The 23,534-nt window shown below is 46.4% G+C and overlaps 1 protein-coding gene across 12 annotated transcripts in view; it reads left to right on the forward strand.

The window, feature by feature from the left end:
• The window catches only part of ABCA13 (ATP binding cassette subfamily A member 13), a 349,393-nt gene that overhangs the window by 147,143 nt on the left and 178,716 nt on the right, over positions 1-23,534 (forward strand). For all 12 annotated transcript variants that reach the window (XR_014816633.1, XR_014816634.1, XR_014816631.1 and 9 more), the window contains 5 exons: positions 1,450-1,519; positions 3,019-3,150; positions 18,890-19,027; positions 19,918-20,098; positions 22,796-23,014. Coding sequence is in view for 8 of the 12 variants with exons in the window: in XM_021063900.2 (XP_020919559.2) it covers positions 1,450-1,519; positions 3,019-3,150; positions 18,890-19,027; positions 19,918-20,098; positions 22,796-23,014 (740 nt within the window). In the remaining 4 variants the exon portion in view is untranslated. The remainder of the gene's footprint in view (positions 1-1,449; positions 1,520-3,018; positions 3,151-18,889; positions 19,028-19,917; positions 20,099-22,795; positions 23,015-23,534) is intronic.

The raw sequence follows: 23,534 nt of genomic DNA on the forward strand, positions 1-23,534 counted from the left end.
GTTTCCTTTTCACATATCGGATTCGTGTGTGTCTGTGTGTGGTTTTGCTCTGTGCCGTGTGCTAGCGTCTACTTTGTTTTTTTAAAATTATAGTTGATTTATGATGTTCTGTCGATTTCTGCTGTATAGCAAATTGGCCCAGTCATACATATATGAGCATTCTTTTTCTCATATTATCTGCTATCCTGTTCTACCAAGAGACTGAATATAGTTCCCTGTGCTATACAGCATAGCCTCATTACTTTTCTATTCTAAATGTAATAGTTTGCATGTACTATTTTAAATGTTATTGGAATAGAGGTGACTTACAAATGTGGATTAATTTCAGGAGTATAGCAAAGTAAATCAGGTATACCTATTTGTTTTCAGATTCTCTTCCCATATAGGATACCGCACAGTACTGAGTAAATTTCCCTGTGCTATGCAGCAGGTCCCTCTTACCCACCTATTCTGTGTATAGTCGTGTGTATTAATCAACCCCAACCCCCTCATTTATCCCTCCCCCATTTCCTCTTTGGTAAACATAAGTTTGGTTTTGAATTTTTTTTTTTTTTTTTTTTTTGTCTTTTTGCTATTTCTTGGGCCGCTCCCTCGGCATATGGAGGTTCCCAGGCTAGGGGTCGAATCGGAGCTGTAGCTGCCGGCCTACGCCAGAGCCACAGCAACGCAGGATCCGAGCCGCGTCTGCAACCTACACCACAGCTCACAGCAATGCCGGATCGTTAACCTACTGAGCAAGGCCAGGGATGGAACCCACAACCTCATGGTTCCTAGTCGGATTCGTTAACCACTGCGCCACGACGGGAACTCCGGTTTTGAAATTTTTGAATCTGTTTCTGTTTTGTGAGTTCTATTATATCATTTCTCTTATATTAATGATCTCATATTTTAATGTTTTCTAGCAAATAAAAATTCTAATTCTGGTACATCATATTTTTAAACAGGATACTTTTCCAAAGAGGGTTTTGTTTGTTTGTTTTTTAACGTAGGACCTCTCCACTGGAAATGAAATAACATTTTCTTCCAATGTGCCCTCTTCCTAGTGTAGAATCACGTAGCTGCTCCATCAGTCTGCTGCAGTGTGCTCCAGGGCAGTCGCTTAATAATAAAATATAGTAAATTGCTCTATTCCATTTTCCACTGTTTTGTGTTATGCATTTCTGTATACAGTGTGTTGGATTTATGACACTTCAAGTGCTGCAGTAAAGAGAAATAATTCCTTTTAACATTAAAAACTAGCTTGTTATCACACTTTTCCGAGTGGGCTGACATACAGCTGAGTCTCCAGGTTTAGATATTGAAATCACCGCCTGGAGCGATGGTTTGGCATCATTAGAGTCAAACGTGTCATGGTTTCTTTATTTGGATTTAGCTCTGTGGACTTTCTGGTTCCAGTCAGGCAAGCACTAACTTGCTGTTTTTCTCTTCACTCCATCAATCGGTGCGCAGTGCCTCCTCTCCACAACTGCCTTTGGACAAGGAGTGTTTTTTGTTACGTTCCTAGAAGGGCAAGAGGCAGGTAAGAGGATGCATTTTTTAAAAAGTAGCTCTCGGTGACTCAGGGTTTTGGCAACGCAGAGTTACCGTGTTGCCAGGGATGACAGTGGAGTATTCCTTTCAAAGGGGAGGTTTTGGAATGAGGTCCTGGCCTCTGTGGAGCTGATGTAAACGCCTCCCACTGCATTGCTCGTGGGAGAAGCAGACTAGAACAGTTATACCATCCTGTGCCCCAGGCGCTGCTCCAGGTCGAGACCTCTGGCCAGCGCCTGGGGCTTCCCCTGTTACACCCTGGAAACACACGTGACCAACTCAGTGACCTTCAGACGTCTCCCAGGTCGGCTGTGCAACATCCCACCTCTTAGACTGTTAGGGAACTAGAGCCTGTCTTCCTAGACCTTCTGCTCAGTTTTCCTACTTTGTCCTTCTAATGCGCTCTTTCACATGACAACTGTTTATGTACCATTAGCTCTCACCTTTGCTTCCAGTTTCTGGATCCTTCCTGAAAGCATAGACTAGAGAACCGTTGTCTCCTCTCTTTTATCTCTATTTTATCCCAATTAAATGAGCCTGTAACAATTGAAAAAAATTTCGTTGGCAGCATTTTTCACTTATATTGGGGTTTTTGGCTAATAAAATCCTAGATCAGAACCGACGTATATTTCTTACACATTTATATGGTTTTTGTGGTGTATTTTTGAAAACATTGGCAGGGAAAGTATATGACAAATGTGAAACTGAGCTCCAGATATCATTATATCAGCTTACTAATTTCTTCTCAGACTTTTCAGTAACACATGCTGAACTATTCTAAACTATAGTACACTAAAACCACATTAAAACAGGTAAGTAATCCTGAGTGACCTACCCTAATTTCTTTAAACAAGATTGGATCACAAGGATACGGAAGGAAAATGGTCACCATTGGATCCTTAGAATATTTTGGACCAAATTCCGATAGGGTACATACACAACGTTAAAACATTTATTGGGGGGGGGGCGGTTCTAGGTTAGCAGCATAAGAAAATTGAGAAAGATGAATATTTTTCTTAAATTAATTTTAATTCAACGATAACTTGCAAACATATTATAAGAAAAGAAGAATTCTTTTCTACTGTATATCTTATATATCCTGTTTCTCTGTTTTCCAAGAGCAAGAAGAATAGTTTAATTTGGAGTGGGTTCTCAAGGAGCCTTTATATTAAAAAAAAAAAGCTTATTTCCCCAAATGCAGATTTTTTTTTTACTAGTTAAGCAAAGACAACCAGCTATAAGTAAAGCCACCTTTAACAAATGTTAGAATGTTAGGTATTCAAATGTTAATGGTGACCCCACCTGCCACCCTTGAATCAGGGTGAGATTAAGCAAGCTGACAAGAGCAGCGCTGATGGATTTGATCTTCCTTTGGTTTAGCTGTGTGCCGCTTTCGCTTGAGCCTCTGGGACTAATGAACTCCCCTCCCCAAAGTCTGCGCGGAAGGAAGATGTGCAGTTCTACCTCTGACCTTTCTCTTCCTTGCAGGCATGCAATGGGATAATATGTACGAGTCTCCAGAACAAGCAGGCATGACATTTGGCTGGGTTTGCTGGATGATTCTGTTTGATTCAGGCCTTTATTTTGTATGTGGATGGTACTTGAGCAACTTGATTCCTGGTAAGAATTTCGCACTTTATAAGATGACAATGTCAACTTAAAAGACAGTTTGAAACAATACATGTGAATATGAAGATAATTACTTATTCTTTGGACAAGTCAGCGGAAGGAGAGTTGATAGGATGTATTTTAAAGGGAGCTGTGGCTGTCTGCAGGGAAGATGGATCTTCCAAATCCTGAGACAAACGGCACAGACCATGTGAGGGCAGACGCTGGACGGAGCCCTCCAGGCCCATCAGACAGCTCCCCAGCGAGGGGTTCCTAGAGACAGAAGCGCCTAGACCCCGGTTCCCACCGTCTTGTGCTTGAGAAAGATGGGGTGAAGGAGCGAGGGCTGGAGAGTCTGGGCGCCCACGTGGGCCCCTGGCGGCCAGGGGTTCGCAGAGTGGCAGGAAACAGGACTATCAAGGCCCCATTCTCAGCCAGGTCAGTGGGTGGCAGCACTGGGATGGAAGCCAGGCTGGGAACCAGGGAGCTGTGCTGGGGGCTGGGGGTGAGGGGCCAGCAGGAGCTGTCAGTGGTATCGATGGAGGTGATGGCGGGGCGACCCCCAGAGATGGTCCTCCCCGCTGGTCCCTGGGGGCGGAGGCTCACACCAACACCCGGCTCACCCCCGAAAAGCAGAGACAGCACTTTACAATTTTTTCATTTGATGTTTTCAGAAATAGCATTTTAATGGTATTACACTTTCTTGCTGCAATTGCTGGTGATTCTGGCTCTTTATTTTCTGAACAAATGATATTTCAGGCGGCATCTAACTTTTAACGTTAAGAACTGAAAAAAGAGGAGTTCCCGTCATGGCGCAGTGGTTAACGAATCCGACTAGGAACCATGATGTTGCGGGTTCAGTCCCTGGCCTTGCTCAGTGGGCTAAGGATCCGGTGTTGCCATGAGCTGTGGTGTAGGTCGCAGACGCATTTCGGATCCCCAGTTGCTGTGGTTCTGGTGTAGGCCAGCGGCTATAGCTCCGATTAGACCCCTAGCCTCGGAACCTCCATATGCTTTGGGAAGCAGCCCTAGAAAAAGGCAAAAAGACAAAAAAAAAAAAAAAAAAAAAAACTGAAAAAAGAGATTCTAATTATATACAAGCTGAAAATGGAGGAATGAGAGAAAAAAAAACAGCTTCATTCTGTTTTAAAAAATATGTTCTAGACTTGGAGGGCTCAGGCATCACTTAGGAATGAGTAAAAATCAAAATAGAGTGGATCACGAAAAGGTTATTTTACATACAAGCAGGAAAAATGGCACCAAAAGAGGCAGAGAGAGAGCACAGATGAGAAATGTGATTTATTTTGAAAAAAATTTACATGGCATTGTCTTGGCGTTTGAATAAAATTTAAGAAAAGGTGAATTCTAGGAAACAAGAGATTACGAGAATTAACTGAGAAGGCCAAGGTAAAGGGAAAACGCGGAGTGGGGAGAAGCAGGTGGAGTTTACAGAGAAGCTGCTTAACGTACAAAGGCATGTGGCAGAACGTGTTTTGAGGTGGATTTAAAATGCACAAGGTGAGACCCCAGAGCAGAGAGAGCAGAGCACCCAGGCCTGCGGGAAGAGCCAGCACAGCAGGGAGCACTGCGGCGGGACAGTAATGCAGCAGATGGCCTGCGGAGCTCTGCCCTGCCGAGGAGGAGGAGCACATCCAGGGGAGCCGTCGCATTCCAAGGAGAAGCAAAACCTGGACTTGCAACGTGAAAGTTCGGCACAGCGCAGCCGAAGTCCGTCAAAAAGAAACCAGCCTGTAGCTGATACAGAACGACAGCTGTCTTGGAGTTCACAGGCGAAGCAAGAATCCGAAGTCACGCTACCTCCAGCGCCGTGGAGACCACCAGCACTTTGGGCCATGGATCCAGAAGGAGCTGAATTTTCCCTTAACCATCAGGCCCTGAGGCATGAGGTTCCTGGGTCCTTAGTTTCATATATTACAGTGATTTGTAACATTGCACATTTTTCATAGGTGCGTCATGGTTCAGTATGTTTATATGTTACAGCATGTTCATCCCAAAAGTCTGCTTTCCGTCTGTCTCCACGCAGCTGATCCTGTGCACATTTTGCCCTTCCTTCACCCCACTTCTGCTCTCCTAACCAGTCTGTTCCCTCTATCCAGGTATTTGTTTTTGCTTTATTTATTTATTCCACATGAGTAAAATCTTGCTGTTTTTGTCTTTATCCATCTGGCTTATTTCACTCAGCGTACTATCCTCAGAGTCTCTCCACGTCATTTTAAATGGCAGTATTTCATCTTTTTTATGGCTGAGTAGTATTCCGTCTTTTTGTCTATTCATCTCTCGATAGGCACTGAAGTCATTTCTGCAGTGTGGCTGTTGTAAACAATGCTGTGGCGAATATAGAGGGGCATACACCATTTCAAATGAATGTTTTCATGATTACTGTGGTGTTGCAGTATAATTTGAAATCAGGAGGTGTGATAGTTCTAGATTTGTTTGTTTTTCTCAGGATTGCTTTGGCTCGTCTGGATCTTTTGGGTTCCATACAAATTTCAGGATTTTTTTTGTTCTGTTTCTGTTGAAAATGCTGTTGTGATTTTTATGGGTATTGCATTGAATTTGTAGATTGCTTTAGGGAATAGATGTTTTTGAAATGTTAGTTCTTCCAATATGTAAGTATAGAATACTTTTTCATTCCTTTATGTTGTCTTCAATTTCTTTCAACAATACCTTATAGTTTTCGGTGTACAGTTCTTTCACCTTTATTTATTACTAAGGTATTTTATAGTTTTTGTGGTAATTGTAAATTAGACTTTAAAAAAACTTTCTGCTTGCTCATTGTGAGTGTGGAAACATAATAGGTTTTACATATTGATTTTGAATATGCTGCAACTTTACTGTATTCATTTATTATTTCTAATAGTATTAAAGTCTTTAGGGTTTTCTGTGTATAAAAACCACGTCATTTGCAAATAGTGACAGTTTTACTTCTTCCTTTCCAATCTGGATGCTTTTTATTTCTATTCTTGTCTAACTGCTCTAGCCAGGACCTCCAGTACTGTACTGAATATAAGTGGTGAGGGTGGGTACCCTTGTCTTATGCCTGATCTTAGAGGGAGAGCTCTCGGTTTTTCACCAGTGACTCTGACTTTAGCTGTGAATTTGTCACACAGCTAAAGTCATTTTGAGGTACATTCCTTCTGTATCCATTTTCTTGAGAGTTTTTTTTTTTCTCTGTCATAAATGCATGTCAAATCTTGTCAGATACTTTTTCTGCATCTATTGAGATCACTGTACTTTTTTTCCCTTCATTTGGTTTATGTGTTATATCGGGGTAACGTTGGCTCAGTAAATTAATTAGAAAGTGTTCTCTCATTTTCTTTTTCTTTCTTTTTTTTTTTGTCATTTTAGGGCCCCACCCATGGCATATGGAGGTTCCCAGGCTAGGGGTCGAATCGGAGCTATAGCCGCCAGCCTACGCCAGAGCCACAGCAATGCCAGATCCGAGCCGCGTCTGTGACCTACACCACAGCTCACGGCAACGCCGGATCCTTAACCCACTGAGCGAGGCCAGAGATGGAACCCACATCCTCATGGTTCCTGGTCAGATTTGTTTACACTGCACCACGATGGAAACTCCAGGAAGTATTCTCTAATTTTCAGTGTTTTAGAAGAGTTTGCAAAGGGTAGGTGTTAAATCTTTGAGGCGTTCCTGTTGTGGCTCAGTGGTTATGAATCCAACTAGTATCCATGAGGATGTGGGTTTGATCCCTGGCCTCACTCAGTGGGTTAAGGATCTGGTGTTGGTATGAGCCGTGGTGTTGGTCACAGATGTAGCTTGGATCTGGCATGGCTGTGGCTGTGGTGTAGGCTGGCAGCTGCAGCTCTCAACCCCTAGCCTGGGAACTTCCTATGCTGCAAGTATGGCCCTAAAAAGCAAAAGAACAAAATTTCGGTAGAATTTACCTGTGAAGCCATCTGGTGCTGGACTTTCGTTTTTTGGGGATGTTTTTATTACTGTTTCAATCTCCTTATAATGATCAGTCTGTTCAGATTTTCCGTTTCTTCACAATTCAGTCTTGGAGGCTGTACGATTCTAAGAATTTACCCACTTCTTCTGGGTGGTCCAACTGTTTTTTGGTATGTCTAGCTCTTCATAGTATTGTCTTATAAGCCTTTATCTTTCTGTGGTATCCACTGTGATTTCTTATCTTTTATTTCTAATTTTGTTTTTCTGAGCCTGTACTTTTTTTTCTCGGTGAGTCTAGATAAAGGTGTATCGATTTTGTTTGTCTTTTTTCGAAGAACCAGTTTTTCATTTCTTTGATCTTTTCTATAGTCTTTTTAGTTTCTATTTCATTCATTTCTGCTCTGATTTTTATTATTTCCTCCTTTTTTCTGACTTTGGGCTTTGTTTGTTCTTTTTCTAGTTCCTTTAGGTGTGAGGTTAGATTGAGATGTTTTTCTGTTTCTTGAAGCAGGACTGTCTTGCTCAAAACTTTCCTTTTGCTGAATCCATAGATTATATCATACTTTTATGTAATTTGCCTTCAGGTATTTTTTAAATTTCTCCTTTGGTTTCTTCATTGATCTGCTACTGCTGAACTGAACTGCTCATGTTCAGTAAAGGCAAAATCTACTGATTCCAGGTTATTGAAGGAAACTGCAGTGTTTACTGCAGGCAGCAAAGAGTGTGGGCAGCTAATGCTAAAAAAACAAAACAACAAAATCAAAGAACAAAAACACTCCACAGTGGCTTACAGGGCTTTTTGTTTTGTTTTCTTCTTTTTAGGGCCACACCTGTAGCATATGGAGGTTCCCAGGCTAGGGGTCCAATCAGAGCTGCATCTGCAGGCCTGCACCACAGCCACAGCAACGTGGGATCTGAGCCGTGTCTGTGACATACACCACAGGATGCAACGCCAGATCCTTAGCCTGCTGAGCGAGACCAGGCATCAAACCCATGTTCTCATAGATACCAGTTGAGTTCACAACCTGCTGAGCCACAGCAGGAACTCCCAGGGAAAGGTTTTTTTTTTTTTTTTTTTTTGTCTTTTTGTCTTTTGTTGTTGTTGTTGCTATTTCTTGGGCCACTTCCGCGGCATATGGAGGTTCCCAGGCTAGGGGTTGAATCGGAGCTGTAGCCACCCGCCTACGCCAGAGCCACAGCAACGCGGGATCCGAGCCGTGTCTGCAACCTACACCACAGCTCAAGGCAATGCCGGATCGTTAACCCACTGAGCAAGGGCAGGGACCGAACCCACAACCTCATGGTTCCTAGTCGGATTCGTTAACCACTGCGCCACGACGGGAACTCCGGGAAAGGTTTTTAAAGACAGACCGAGGGAAGTAGATTGAGGGTGTGTGACCAGATTGTGGGTAATCTTCCTGGTTAATGGTGAGGTAGACAGGCATCAATATCGTCAACCTTCTGGCTCCAGCTGGTCTGGAGTCTATGTGCCACTGTTAACTTTTTCCACCTGCTGAGGGTTTCAGTATCTACAAAGCAGGTGAAAGGACATGACTCAGAATATTATCTGTAGCCTTTGAGGAGGGCGGAATGGTCCACTTAGTTTAATGGGTAAATTTTTAGCTTTTCTGGCTCGACCATCTCCCTTTGTTTCTGCGTTTTCTTATTTCTCTGATTCAATGTATTCTTTGGAACTCAGAGAGGACCTAGGAGGCTAAAGTTTTTCTGCAGACAAGACACAGAAGGAGGACCTGGGGTGGGGTCAGTTGTGGGAAGGCCCCATGGAGGCCTGCTCAGTTACAGGCCCAGGAGAGGTCCGATAGCGTCCTATTTAGCCCCCAAATTTGCGATTTTTCTCCAGCTTTCTTCTGGTAGTTGATTTCTAGTTTCATATCATTATGGTTGGAAAAGATACTTGAAATGATTCCAGTCTTTTTAAATGTATTGAGGTTTGTTTTGTGTCCCAGTATATGGCCTCAACTTGAGAATGCGTTATGTGCCCTTGAGAAAAATATGTATTCTTCTGCATTTGGCTGGAATGGTCTATGTAAATCTGTTAAGTCCTCGCGATACAATGTTTTATTTAAGGCTAATGTTTCCCTGTTAGTTTTCCGTCTGGATGCTCCCTCTGTGGATATAAGCAGGGTTATTAAGTTCCCCTGCTATTATTGTGCTGCTGTCAATCTCTCCCTTTAGATCTGTGAATAATTGCTTTATATATTGTCATGCTCCGGTGTTGTGTGCACATATGTTAATCGGTGTTAGATCTGCTTGATGAATTGTCCCCTTTACCATTACAGACGGTCCATCGCTGTCTCTTGGTACCTTTTTGGCCTGAGCTCTGTTTGGCCAGAGTTAAGCGTGAAGACACCACTTTCTTTGGTTTCCATTTGCCTGGAGCGTCCTCTTTCTCCCCTTCACTTTGAGACAGTATTTGTCTTTGTGAGCCTCCCGGAGGCAGCATGTAGTTGCGTCTTGTGTTATAGTCCATCCGGCCACACTGTGTCTCTTGACTCAGTCCATTTACATCAGGGCGATTCTTGATACGTGAGGACTTGGTGCTGTTGCTTTATCTCTTGAGTCCTGGTAACTCGAGCTCCGTTGCTTCTTTCTCCTTGTGTTTCTCTCAGCCGTTTTGTTTTGCTGGCTTTCTATGAGGTTGCATCAGCTCCCTCCTTTCTAGACTTGATGTCGCTCCTCTAGATCAGTATTCGTGTTACCGTAAGTTTTATGTCAGACACCCTCAATGCATTACAGTCATTTACTGCTGATGGCATGCTGACTTCACTTGTCTATACGGCTTCCATCCTTTCCCTTCCCTGTGGTTTCTGTTGTCTCAAATCCTTCCTTATTATGCTGTGAGTTTGTCACCAAGCTAGTTACAGTTACTTGTGTTGCTCTTTTAGTCACTTTAGACTATGATTGTTTAGCAGCATGTCATAGATGTTGAGTTGTAATTTTCCGATTCTGTTAGTTGATCCCTTCCTCAAAGTTTTGTGCGCTTTTGCTTTTTATTTCAGATGCAAGAGCTCCTTTCAGCATGTCTTGTAAGGCAGGTTCCCGTGTTTCTCTGGGAAAGATTTTTATTTCTTCTTAATATCTGAATGATAACGTTGCTGGGTAGAGAATTCCTGGCTGACAGCTTTTATCTCTCAGTATTTCACATGCGTCATTCCACTCTCTCCTGGCCTGTAGTTTCTGCTGAGAAATCTGCTTATAGCCTATAGTGTTGGTTCCTTTGTAGGTTACTGCCTTTTTTCCCTGGGTTGCCCTTAAAATTCTCTCTTTATCATTCATTTTTGAGAGTTTTAATGGACTGTGTCCTGGAGAATGTCTTTTTGCATGGAGACAATTAGGTGTTCTGTTAGCTTCCTTGACCTGCATATCCAGTTCCTCCCCCAGGTCTGGAAAGCCCCAGCTATTATTTCCTTAAGGAACCACTCTGCTCCCTTCTCCCTCTCTGCCCCTCCTGTGATCCCATTATCTTTATGTTGCCTTTCATGACGGAGGCAGATAGTTCTCATAGAATTTTTTTTTCCTTTTCACAGCATATGGAAGTTCTCAATACAGCTGCTCTGGCTGAATTTGAGGCTAAGTGCTTCTCACCCTCCAGGTCTCTGGCCTGCACCACAGGCACAGCAGTGAAGAATCCAAGCCACATCTGCAACCTATGCTGCAGCTCGCTGCATCGCCGGATCCTTAACCCGCTGAGCAAGGCCAGGGATTGAACCTGTATCCTCATGGATACTAGTCAGATTCTTAACCCACTGAGCCACAACAGGAACTCCTATTTTTGTTTTTGAAAACTTCTCTCTCTTCTCTGATCAGAATCATCTCTAGAGGTTTATCTCCAGATTCAGGGATTTTCTCTTCCACATGTTTCTGCTGTTTCCATTGCTTTCTATTACATTCTTCATCTCATTTATTGGGTTCCTTATGAGGCTCTAGAATTTGGTTGTTTTAGAACATCGATCTCTTTGGAAAAATATTACTTCTGTTCATTAATTTTATTCCTGAGTTTATTGAACTGCCTTTTTAAGCTTTCTTATGGCTCATTGAGTTTCTGGAGAGTTATTTTGAATTCACTGTCAGATCACAAAGTTCTGTGACTTTAAGTTTGGTTTCTGGACAATTGTTATTTTCTCTCTGTGACATTGTATTTTTTGTGGTGCTTGATGAATTTCTCTTTGGCTGGTATATTTGAAGTAGTAAACATCTTATTTTCCTAAAGCTTTTTTTAAACGTTGATGCTAACAGCTCAACAGATTGGTAATTTTTTGGTTTCCCAGTAGGTGGTGCTGTAGCTCAAGGTTTTGGTTTCTCTTATGCGCTGCCTCTGGCTGTGTTTGAGACTGAGTACTTCTCACCCTCCAGGCCTCTGTGAGAGGTGTCCCTGGTGCCCTTGTGGCTTGTGGTCGCCCTTTGTGTCTCTGGGGTCATGGTTCCCTGCTGTTGCTGGCGTTGCCACGGGAGTACTGGGTTGGAGCACACCTCTGCCGCATCCAGGGTGGCCTTGGTCATGGGCATCTCTGCCTTGGTATGGGGAGGGGAAAGGGGAAGAAGCCGGGAGGGCAGCTGTCTCCACTGGGTCTGGGGTTGTGGGGTTTGTGCGTGTCATTGCCAAGGCACAAGGAAGGGGGGACCAGGATCTCTCTGCTTAGATCTTCTAAGCATTTAAAAGCTTTTAATGCCGTATTAAAAGCTGTATGAGGAGTTCCCGTCGTGGCGCAGTGGTTAACGAATCCAACTAGGAACCATGAGGTTGCGGGTTCGGTCCCTGCCCTTGCTCAGTGGGTTAACGATCCGGCGTTGCCGTGAGCTGTGGTGTAGATTGCAGACGCGGCTCGGATCCCGCGTTGCTGTGGCTCTGGTGTAGGCCAGTGGCTACAGCTCCGATTCGACCCCTAGCCTGGGAACCTCCATATGCCGCAGGAGCGGCCCAAAGAAATACCAAAAAAAAAATAAATAAAATAAAATAAATAAATAAATAAATAAATAAAAGCTGTATGAGCTGTATGAGCTATTTGTATATTTTAGAGATTAATCCATTTTCAGTTGCTTCATTTGCAAAGATTTTCTCCATTATGTGGGTTGTCTTTTCATTTTGTTAATGGTTTCCTTTTCTGGGCAAAAGGTTTTAAGTTTAATCAGGTCCCATTTGTTTATTTTTGTTTTTATTTTCATTACTCTAGGAGGGGGATCTGAGAAGATATTGCTGTGGTTTATGTCAGAGTGTTCGGCCTATGTTTTCCTCAAACAGTTTTATAGCAGCCGGTCATATTTAGGCCTTTAATCCATTTTGAGTTTATTTTGTGTATAGTATTAGGGAGTGTTCTAATTTCATTCTTTTACATATAGCTGTCCAGTTTTCCCAGCACCACTTATTGAAGGGACTGTCTTTTCTCCATTGTATATTCTTGCCTCCTTTGTCATAGGTTAATTGACCATATGTGCATGGGTTTATATTTGGGCTTTGTATCCTACCCCACTGATCTATGTGTATCTTTTTGGGGGTGCCAGTACCATACTGTTTTTATGAATGTGGCTTTGTAGTATAGTCTGAAGTCAGGGAGCCTGATTCCTCCAACTCCATTTTTCTTTCTTAAGATTGCTTTGGCTATTTGGGATCTTTCATGTTTCCATACAAATTAAATTTTTTTTTGCTCTAGCTCTGCAAAAAATGCCATTGGTAATTTCACAGGGATTGCACTGAATCTGTAGATTGGCTTGGATAGTGTAGTCATTTTGACAGTATTGATTCTTACAATCTAAGAACATAGTATTATATCTTTACATTTGTTTGTATAATCTTTGATTTATTTCAACAGTGTCTTATAGTTTTCAGAGTACAGTGCTTTTGTTTGTTTGTTTTTTGTTTTTTGCCTCCTTAGGTTTATTCCTAGGGATTTTATTCTTTTTAATGCTATGCTATACAGAATTGTTTCCTTAATTTCTCTCTTTGATCTTTTGTTGTTAGTATACAGGAATGCATCTTCTCATTCCTTCTTAAGCGAAGGTGTGAGAGACATAGGTTCTGTTTTTCCTGGAAGGAACTAAAATAATAGAACCATAGTAAAATACGGATCTGTTGTGAACAGGGAGGAGGCAGTGTCTTTAACACGGTGATGATGGTAGAGATGATGCAGGTGAGGGACACGGTTATGACCTCTTGGGAAATGGGCCTCCAGGACCATCTTGGTGTGAGCTGCTTTGACCCCACATGTCCACTCAGTGAGTGTCGTCTCCTGAGCATGCTCATCTGTTCCTTCTCTCATCTCTTTGGTTTATGTCCAACATCCATCTCAGGCTCCTTAGCTCTGCTTCCTGCTCCAAGAATGAGTTTGCATGCTGGCCCTGTAGAGAGATGTGGTCCTCTTGTTTGGCTCTTAGGATCTCCTTAGAATGAGGTTTTCATTACTTTTCTAATTGTTGCTCCTTCTGGCAGCTCTGGTCACTGGCAGTTAATCACATGGCTACATGTTGTGCCAAGTTTTCCAAAAGCACTATCTCAAGGAATGGGAAATTTGATGAATGGGGTGGAGGGTGAAGAGGTGAGCATGATCCTAGACTTTCCAGAAGATGCTCTAGAGAACGGGATCTGAGTATGGGTGGATCCAGCTCAGGGGGCAGGACAAGAGAGAAGTGATTCCGCCAGAAGAGGCTTCTTGCATGAGCAGGGAACACCAAAAAGACTGAGCCACAAAAGAATTGGAAGCAACATCTCAAAGAGATATTTGCATACCCAAGTTCATAGCAACGATGTTCAGAGTAGCCAAAAAGTGGAAACAACCCACGAGTCCAACATGAACAAGTGTCACTAACGTGTGGTCTCTACGCACAACGAAATGTTGTCTAGACTTAAAATAGAAGGAAATTCTGACACCTGCTACCATGTGAATGAAATAATATATAAATCCTCCGTGCTTAGCCATGACTTTATTAAAACACACAAAGAGATACTCACATGCTGGCCTGGGGAAAGCTTGTTTATCTTTAAGGGAAGAAAATGATTAGAAATCATTTGGTTTTGTTCAAAGTAAAGGAAACAGATGAGATAAAAGGAGAGGCTAGAATAAAAGCTAATATGAAGGTGAGTAATGACAGATAAGACGCATTTGTACATGATAAAACATATGGAAATAACTTTAATTAAAGTAGGAAAAGCATGAAAGAGAAAGATGAGCTACAAACAAAGTGGACAAGAGAATGATATTTTGGTCAATGATCTGTGTCTTATTTAAAAGTGTCCTGGCAGATGGTTCTGAGTCATCGTGTGGTGCCGCTAGTGATGAGACACGACAGCAGGGACGTCTTTCACCCCACATTTCACCCCACGTCAGTGCCCACATTCAGACTCTAGTTTCTTTGTTTTTTTACGACTTTGCTTATCACATTCTTTGGTCAGTGACAGAAAATGGAGGGTGGGTTGGACAAAAGAGCAGTAATAAAGAGGGTTTATGGAGAAGATGGGGTAGATACCGGGGGAACAGCGTCAGAATACGATGAGATTGGAATCCAGCAGGAAGCTTGCATAGTAGTCCTTTTAGTGTGTGCTTTATACAAAGTGAATGAATTTCTTATTATTGCGTTTCAATGTTGACATATATAAAATGACAGTCATGTAAATAGATTACAGAAAAACCCCTTTACAAATCACGTTTCGTGTCCTCCATGAAACTGTGCCAACTTACAAGCATTTGAGTCTAAATCTGTTAGGGGCGGCCTCAAATCACGTGTTGTGTCGTTGGCGCCATGGGGCCCCATGAAGCTCGGTGCGCTGTGGACTCAGTGAGTTGGCCCCCTGCAACCCGCGGTGGACTTTTCTCAGGTTCTTCCGCATCGAAGATCTTCCAGCTGGCTTTTGAGGCGGTTGCATTCCTGGAAAGCGCAGGGTCTAATGAAACTGCATGGAAATATTGGGCGTGTATGTCTTGTACTCAGATAACCGCAAGGGCGAGCCCTTGCATGTGCGTGTGCACTGGCCTCGCACGCAGTGTGTGTGTGCAAGGGATGCAAATCAAGGGCAGCTCCTTGTTGGGCCGCGTGGTTCTGCTCTTTGCAGGACGCCCACCATCCCCGGCGCCTCCCACTCGAGGCAACGCGTGGGTACTTCTGCCCTTTGCAGAAGGCCCTTCATCCCGGACGCCTCCTACTTGAGGCGATGTGTGCTATCCCTTTTATTCATCCGGCCTTTTTATTTTCTGTATTTCAGATGCTCTGACATCCTGGGGTTTTACTGACTCTGGAGGGGCTCCTTGCAAAGACTGGCTAATCCCTAGAGACAGTGCAGGGTTTGCCCATGAGCTCGCCTTTCATATTTAAACCAAGCCACCCAGAGCCACCCCAAGCTCCACATGGGCTGTTGTACTCTGAGATGCTGGGGATACCTACACCCAGGGCCAGCTCCTGGGCCCCGGAGCTCACGGGCATTATTTGAACTGGCCAGTTCTAAGCCGGTGTGCCCAGCTTGCCCATTCCTGGCACAGAGACCATGATGAGGCTCGTGCACGATTTCCCCTCCCTTCCTCTGCTGCCACCCATGCGTCCCCATGTAGGCCTGTGGGGTGTGGCCGGTCCCCGCCTCCTGAGAACCCTGACAACCCAACTACCTGTTGGCCTCGCCATGCCTGAAACATAAGAAAGCTTGATAAAAATACCTGTTCAGGAGTGCCTCTTGTGGCTCAGCAGGTTAAGAACCTGACACAGGGTCCCTGGAGGACGGGGGTTGCATCCCTAGCCTCACTTGGTGGGGTAAAGGATCTGCGTTGATGCAGCTGTGGCATAGGTTACAGACGAGGCTCAGATCCTGCATTGCTGTGGCTGTGGTGTAGGCTGGCAGCTGCGGCTCCAATTAGACCCCTAGCCTGGGTGCGGCCCTTAAGAGAAATAATAAATCTGTCCACTCTGCCAACCCACAGCACCCCTCCCACATGCCAGGAGCACTCCTGAGACTCAGCCTCTTGGGAGCTACATTCTCTGTGTGAGTGTCTCTCCTGGTGGAAGGGTCTCCTCAGGTCACGGGTGGCTGAGAACTTTCTGTCTTACTCACACACTCACACACGTGCAGGTACACACTCCCACACAAGGACTTTCTGTTTTTCCTTTTCTTTCATGAGGTGATAGTTCAAAACTGGCCCTGGCATTTCTCAAGCTTGGCATCTGACTGCGAGGCCCTGGCACGTAGCTTCCCGCTCAGGACTCAGTGTCCACTGCTGGCCCCCTCGGGGAGTTTCGCTTCCTAACCCTTCTTTGTGTGCTTCCAGCTGAATTTGATTCCATTCCATCTAATATCCGCCTCCTTCCCACATCGCTGTCAGTTTTGGGGGGCAATCAATGCTAATTAGCCTCGTGGCCAGCGTTTCCCTTCGAGGAGCGAAGCTGAGGATGAGCAGAGGGCTTTTGCATGAGTGACGACCCCCTACACCTGGTAATGTGAGCCAGGCACCTGGAAAACAGGTGTGAATTTACGAGCAAAAGCAAAGGGCAGGGAGCCGAGCAGCCTCTGTGCGGATGGGGAGGTGGCAGCTCTTCCATTCACTTAGATTAATAGGTTCATTAGGAGGATTTCAAAGTCCAGACTGAGTAGAGCGAGGATGACTTAATTAGCAAATCAACCATTAATACTCGATTTATTTCTAATTTGTTTTTCTAACTCGGAAAGGCTGCTCCTGTCCCCTCCCCTCCCTCCCATCCCTTCTCTGGTTCGGGCCTCCCTGCACCTCACCTGGACCATTCAGCATCCTTGTAACGCCCGCCTGCCCGGGCCTCCAGGTGCCTCCTTTTGCCTCTGCTAGTTCTGTCTGTACCAGCCCTGGCATCTGATCCCACTGCCCACCTGCTCTTCTAAATGTGGTCCCCCTCCCGCCGGCCATGCCAGCACCCGAGCTTGGTCACCTGCGTGAGGTTCCAGCAGAAACCCCTCCGTGCTCATGGGCCAGAGGGAGGGAAGGCAGCTGCCAGCATTGCAGGCTGGTTTCCCCACGGGCTTGTTGCTTTTTTTTCCCTTTTGGTTCCACGAGATCATCGTTCTTGCGAGGGTCCAGGGGCTGACTTATCCCACTAGGTGGTGGAGGAAGGTGGGGCTCAGGGGCCAAGGCGGGGCTTGTTTGATTTAAGGGCAGCTTGTTTGAAGGGGTGAAGGCAGGTATTGTCAGTGTGGCCTGATTGTGTTCAGATAGGCGGGCCCCAGGGGAGGCCACCCAGTGGCCATGGTGTGGCTTCCGCAGCTCACCCGCCTCCTGTCCTTGACGGCCTTGCTGGACCTCCCTTCCCTGTGGTAATATCAGTGCCCCCACGTCGGGTGGTGGCAGCACCCCGGACGGTGCCCAGAACAGAGAGCAGGTGTGCAGCATGTGCTGTGACGGGATGTGATGTGATTGTCCCCGGGCTGCTCGTCCCCTCCCTACTCAGGGATGGTCATTAGTTTATCAGGTCTTGGGACTCTTCCACCTGCACTGGTTTGCGAGGGCTGCCAAAGCCACGTGCACGGACCACCTGGCTTAAACAGGAGACAGTTATTCTCTCCCAGTTCCCGGCCTCACAAGTCCAAGATCGAGGCATCAGCAGGGCTGGTTTCTCCCGAGGCCTCTCTTGGTGTGTAGATGCCGTTTCCTCCCCCCCGTCTTCACACCTTCGTCCCTCTGTCTGTGTCCTAATCTCCTCCTAGGAGGACATCGGTCCTATTGCATCAGGACCCACGTCCGTGACCTCATTTTATCTTAATCACCTCTTTAAGGACTTCCTCCAGGGAGTTCCCATCATGGCTCATCGTTAACAAACCTGACTGGTCTCCATGAGGATGTGGGTTCGATCCCTGGCCTCGCTCAGTGGTTTGAGGATCCCACATTGCTGTGGCTGTGGCAAGGCCGGTAGCTGCAGCTCCGATTTGACCCTGAGCCTGCAAACTTCCACATGCTGTGGATGCAGCCCTAGGAAAGCAAAAAATAAAATAAAATAAAATAAAAAAACTTTGTCTCCAAATACAGTCTTAACCCCTGAGGTATGAGGGGTTAAGACCCCCAGCTTGTAGCAGATGGTACATACCAGACCAAATGCCAGCTCAGCATCTCCCTCGGCTTCAAAGCTGCTGGCCCTGTGCTTTCCTCTGAGCTCTCCTCTGAAACTTCTGAGCAGAATGTGTGAGGGGCTGTGTCTCCCGGGCCCTGTGGTCAGAGTCCCAAACGCAAAACGGGCTTTTTGGAGAGCTTTATCGCGTCAGTCCCTTGGAGACCTTAGATGGCGCAGACTTCAGCCAGAAAGGCCGTGTTAAAGACGTCAAGAAGTGTTCCGAATTAAATCCGCTTCATTTCGACATGTAATGGGGGCAAAGTGACTAGGAAGTGGCCTGAAATGAATTTGGAGAATCCGTTTGAAGCCTGGTGATATGTTTCATATGGAAATGTTCGCACTCTGAATGCTGTCTTTTCGGTAGGAGTTTTAATTGATGAATCCCGCCATGCTTTTAATCATGTCTAGTAATCCATGAAGACATCGAAGAGACAGGGCAGCTAAACAGGAGGACGATGGAGCAGGGGAACATTCAGCAATTATTTAGTGCTGGTTTTATTTTTACTAAATACCTGCCTGCTCTTGAACACCTGCTCAGAAGTCCTTTGCGGGGAAGGGGACACGAGGGCCTTGGCCGGTGGTCCTGGGTCAGGCTGAGGAGGGAGGTTTGGACTGATGCTGTGTCCCTGACTGTCCCTGGGGTGTGGATGGAACATGTTGAGATGGGAAAACATTTCATAGTCATTTAGTTACGATCATCTGCCACAGAATCTGCTAAGTAGGAAAAAATGTTTTCAATTGTAACTTGTGTTTTAGGAGCTTTCGGTTTAAGGAAGCCGTGGTATTTCCCCTTCACCTCGTCCTATTGGAAGGATGTGTGTGGCTTGGTGGTGAAGAGGCCTTGCAGTCCGGGTCCTAACCTGTTCTTCTTCGGCGAGAATGTGGACGATAAAGGTTGGTAAAGAGGAGCCTTGTGGGAAGGCATGCTGTTCCTTTTGGCCAGTTCTGTTTCATTTCTGTTTGAGTCTTTGAAACTGGGTGGGCACCCTTCTCCAGCGGCCCACTTTCAACCCTGTGTGGGCAGGAGCCCCAGGGTTCATGCTCCTGTTACGTGTACAGCATCCTCTGGGCTCTGTGTGCACTTGCACACCTGTTACAATTCAGTAAGTAGGAAGCTTCATTTCTAATGCGAATTCATGTAAATAATCAAAGCCGAGGTGGACAGCTGCCAGGTGTAATGTACTTGAGAATTTTCAAAGTATTTCACGAGTGCTAGTTTATTCAAGGCTCCAGGAAAAACAGAAGGTAGTGATATATATAAGAACGTGCTTCCCGGGAGATGGGGTAGAAGCCGGGCCCTGGGGCTCATCCCCGGAGCACGGCTTCAGTGAGAATCTATAGATGCACAAGCTTCACAGGGGTTTTCTGTTCTAAGTCCGTTTTGCACCAGAATTTTTCTCTAACTATAGAAGTAAAATATGAATCTTGGAGAAAATTTGCAACAACACTGCCTGTTAACTCTCACCTTCTCTGAAGACTCTCACTCATGGGCATCCTGCTGTATAATGAACCTTCCTGCCATTGTTCTTCTGTGTATGTACAAATATGCGTGTTTGTGTTCTCGCAAAATGAATAAGTGTACAAAATTTTGTAATCAGTGATGTCGCTGCTTTCTCCATCATATCATTCGATGGATCTTGCTCTTGGTAGAGAAAGATCTTGAATTGCTTTGTAAGTTTCACAGGGCTAGACTTCAAGCCCTACAAGCCCCTGAACCATCAAGTGTGTCATTGTTTGGGGGGCTTTTGAAGCCCTCTCAGGGTGAACTTGCCTCTTCCTCCCAGGCTCGTCCCTGCAAAATGGGGAAGGAAGGCTGGAAGGACCTCCCCCGGGCGTTGCGCTGCTGTCTGTGACCAAGGAGCATGAGCACCGCCAGGCGGCCGTCCGGGACCTGACCCTGACCTTCCACAGGGACCAGATCACCGCGCTGCTGGGGACCAACGGTGCCGGGAAGAGCACGGTCATGTGCGTGTCTCCCCCCCACACACACACACACCTGGGGCTTTGATTCTCACAGACCTCAGCGCACCTGTGAGACAGGCGGCCAGGGTCCTTTTCTTTTTTGTTTTTTGTTTAGTCTCAGTTTAAAGACAGAGTAGAAAGATAACCCTCTCACCAGAGCTACTGTGCATCTGGGAAGACGCAAAGGGCAGGGAGGGATTGTTAAAAATCCACGTACTTCTTTATTTCGTACGCAGATATTCACATTTTCACTTTGGTCTTTGAAAGTCCCATGACTTTTTTTTTCTAAGTTAATTCTGCTCCTTGTGTGTTTAATTCTGCTTGCCTATCTGTAGGAAAGTGAAATTTGCAATGATGCTTGCAAATTTTTTTAACACCTGAGTATTTTTCTTTTTATGCTTTTTATGTGGCTGCATTTTTGTTTTTTTAAATTATTATTATTATTATCTTTTTCTTTATAGGGCTGCACCTGCAGCATATGGAAGTTCCCAGGCTAGAGGTGGAATCGGAGCTGTAGCTGCCAGCCTATGCCACAGCCACAGCAACGTGGGATCCAAGCCACATCTGTGACCTATGCCACAGCTTGCAACAACGCAGGATCCTTAACTCACCAAACGAGGCCAGGGATTGAACCTGCATCCTCACGGACACTATGTTGGGTTCTTAACCCACTGAGCCACAGCGGGAACTCTGTGTGTTTTTGTGAAAACTTTTTTTGATTTGGGACCTAGTGGTTCCACATTAATTTAAAAATCAAATCCTGTGATCCCCGAGAATTAACTACTTCAAACTTTCACGGCCCACGAAACAGCCCAAGCTGGCTGGAGATGAGGTGTTTTAAGGGCAAACTATGCAAATTATTGAATTTCTCTTTTGAACAAGTCACTTTCCTTTTGCTTATTAGTAGGACTAAAGAATGCTTAAAGAGGGAGTGCCCTTCGCGGCTCAGTGGTTAACGAACCTGACTAGGATCCATGAGGATGCAGGTTCAATCCCTGGCCTCACTTAGTGGGTTAAGGATCTGGTGTTGTCATGACCTGTGGTGTTGGTCGAGGACTTGGTTTGGAGGCTTGGATCTCATGTTGCTGTGAGCTGGGGTGTAGGCCAGCAGCTGTAGCTCCTATTGGACCCCTAGCCTGGGAACCTCCATATGCTGTGGTGTGGCCCTAAAAGGCAAAAAAAAAAAAAAAAAAAGTACGCTTAAAGAAAAGAGAGGCCCTGAGAGGGACTATTTGCTTCTCACTCAAGAAGTGTAGAAAAATGGCATTCATAAAGCTTCAGAAATCTGATTGAAAATAAATTGAAGGAAAGATACAGAAAGGTTTCTTCTGTTCTGAGTTGCTGAAATGGAGCTGAAGATTTCACTGGCAGTTTTTTTCAGGCTTTCAGATGGCAAAGTAAGCATTGCACCAACTCGGCTCAGAAAGCCAGCCTTCCACTTTGTGCTCATACTGGCGCACACTCTTACAAGGAAGCCTGGGGTTTGTGTTCAGCCCAATGCCGAGCATTCAGTTAGGCCTCCTCCCTGTTTCGAGGGTCGCTGGCTGCACCCCTTCAGTGCCTGTTTGGGTCCATCTTGAGTCATCGTCAGGAGAGGCTGGAAGACCAGTTCCTGGGCTGGTTGTCACTGACACAGGAAGCTCCGAGACTCATCCAGGAGGCATACGCGTTGTTGTGTTGCATTGTATCCCCACCCCAAAGAGTTTTGAAGATAATACAGCAGGCAGCTGTCAGTCAGTTCATGGGCCACAAACAACGTGTGTGCAAGTGTGCAGCTGGCCGAGCCCTAACACGCCTGACCAGGGCTGGGAGGCAGCTGGGAGGAGCAGGCCACTCGGATGGTCATCCCTTCCCGAGCCCCCTGTGCCTCCTCCATCCTATAGCTGCAGGCCACCTCACACCTGCTGTGTGTCACCGTGAAGCGGTGTGCCCTTTGCAGCAGCTCATGTAAACAGAGTCCTGCCTGTCCCTTGTTTAGCATAATCCTTGGGGACTCACAGCTGGTGATGTGGCATCAGCTGTCTGGCCCCCGGTTTGTCCTTCCTCCTGTCGGTGGAAGTTGAGGTTGTCTCTAGGTTTGGGGGACAATGAACGAAGCTGCTGTGAAAATTCACCGAGGTACCTTTGTGTGGCCATGCATTTTGATTTCTTTTCATAAGTAGTTTAAGAGTGGTTTTCTAGGTCCTGGGGTAGGTGTGTGTCTGAGTTGATTAGAGAAAGGTACTCGTCTAAAGCCTAAATAATAAAGTTCCCGAAACAAAGCAGTGGCGCCCGGCTCCCCTCAGGGCACCTTTGGTCAGGGCGGCGTTTCTGGAGCAGGGTTGTCACAGATTGGCCGTGGCAGATGGCTGGCCGGGAGGAGGGTGGGGTCGAGGTTTGCCTTTCTGCCTGGCTTCTGTCTGATAATCAGGAGGACTTCGCTAAGCAGGCGTCTCTTCAGCCTGCCTCCTCCTCCTCCTCCGGGCAAAGTCGGAGCTGTGCTGCTAAACTCTCACGCAGCCGTGGTGTCCGCGGTCACGGCGGCTCCCAGGGCATGAACGTGGTCACCAGCCGTGACACTCAGGTTACACCACCTCCCGCTGGGCTCCCTCTCGCCTTCACCTTTCCGTGTCGAGGACAGGTGGGCCGAGGCGTCCGGGCGAGCCGTGCCCAGGGCCCGGGGCAGCCAGGGCCGCAGCGGCCACGTGCCTTCTCCCGCAGATCCTTGCTGACGGGACTGTACCCTCCCACGTCTGGAACCATCATCGTCAACGGCAAGAGCCTGCAGACAGAACTGGAGGCCGTCAGAGCGGAGCTGGGCGTGTGCCCCCAGCGGGACGTGCTGTTCGACACCCTCACGGTGCTGGAGCACCTGCTGCTCTTCGCTTCCCTGAAGGCGCCGCAGGGGCCGCAGGAGGAGCTTCGACGGCAGGTGGATAGGTAGGCATCGGCCACCCCCGCCCTCCCACCCTCTGCCCTGCGTGAGTCATGAGGGCAAAGGGGGGACCCTCCCCGCAGCTGATGGGGTCTGGACAGAGGAGAAAAACCTGAGCACATAGTTCGTAGCTTTGGAATCATGCCGCCAACACCGGGACTGTCAGAAGGCGTCTCGGGGAAGACCTCGAGCTCGGATTGGTCTGTCCTGGGCGAGGGGAGGGGAGCGTGTGAGCGCAGGGGGCAGAGTGTGGGCATGTGTGGGTGTCGCGACGTGAAAGGGTCCCACGGAGAGGGTGAGAGGCAGGTCGAGAGCCTGATTAGTGGGAGGCAGAGTTTGAATGTGACCAGGCAAGCAGCTGGCCCTGGGCAGGAGAGGGCGGGCAGTCTGAGGTCTGGAAGGTTTGTCCAGTGACCCGGGGCAGGTGCCAGCCCCGGAGAGACGCAGAAGCCACTGAGAGCGAGAGCCGGGGGCGGAGGGATTCCCGGCTTAGCCGTGGAGCAGGCGGGAGGCCCAGGTCTGAAG

Source organism: Sus scrofa, chromosome 9 (genome assembly GCF_054392235.1).
Source record: "Sus scrofa isolate SSC_HxYL_T2T_F1_AM1 chromosome 9, Sscrofa_HxYL_maternal_Yorkshire_Landrace_v2.0, whole genome shotgun sequence".
Taxonomy (NCBI): Eukaryota; Metazoa; Chordata; class Mammalia; order Artiodactyla; family Suidae; genus Sus; species Sus scrofa.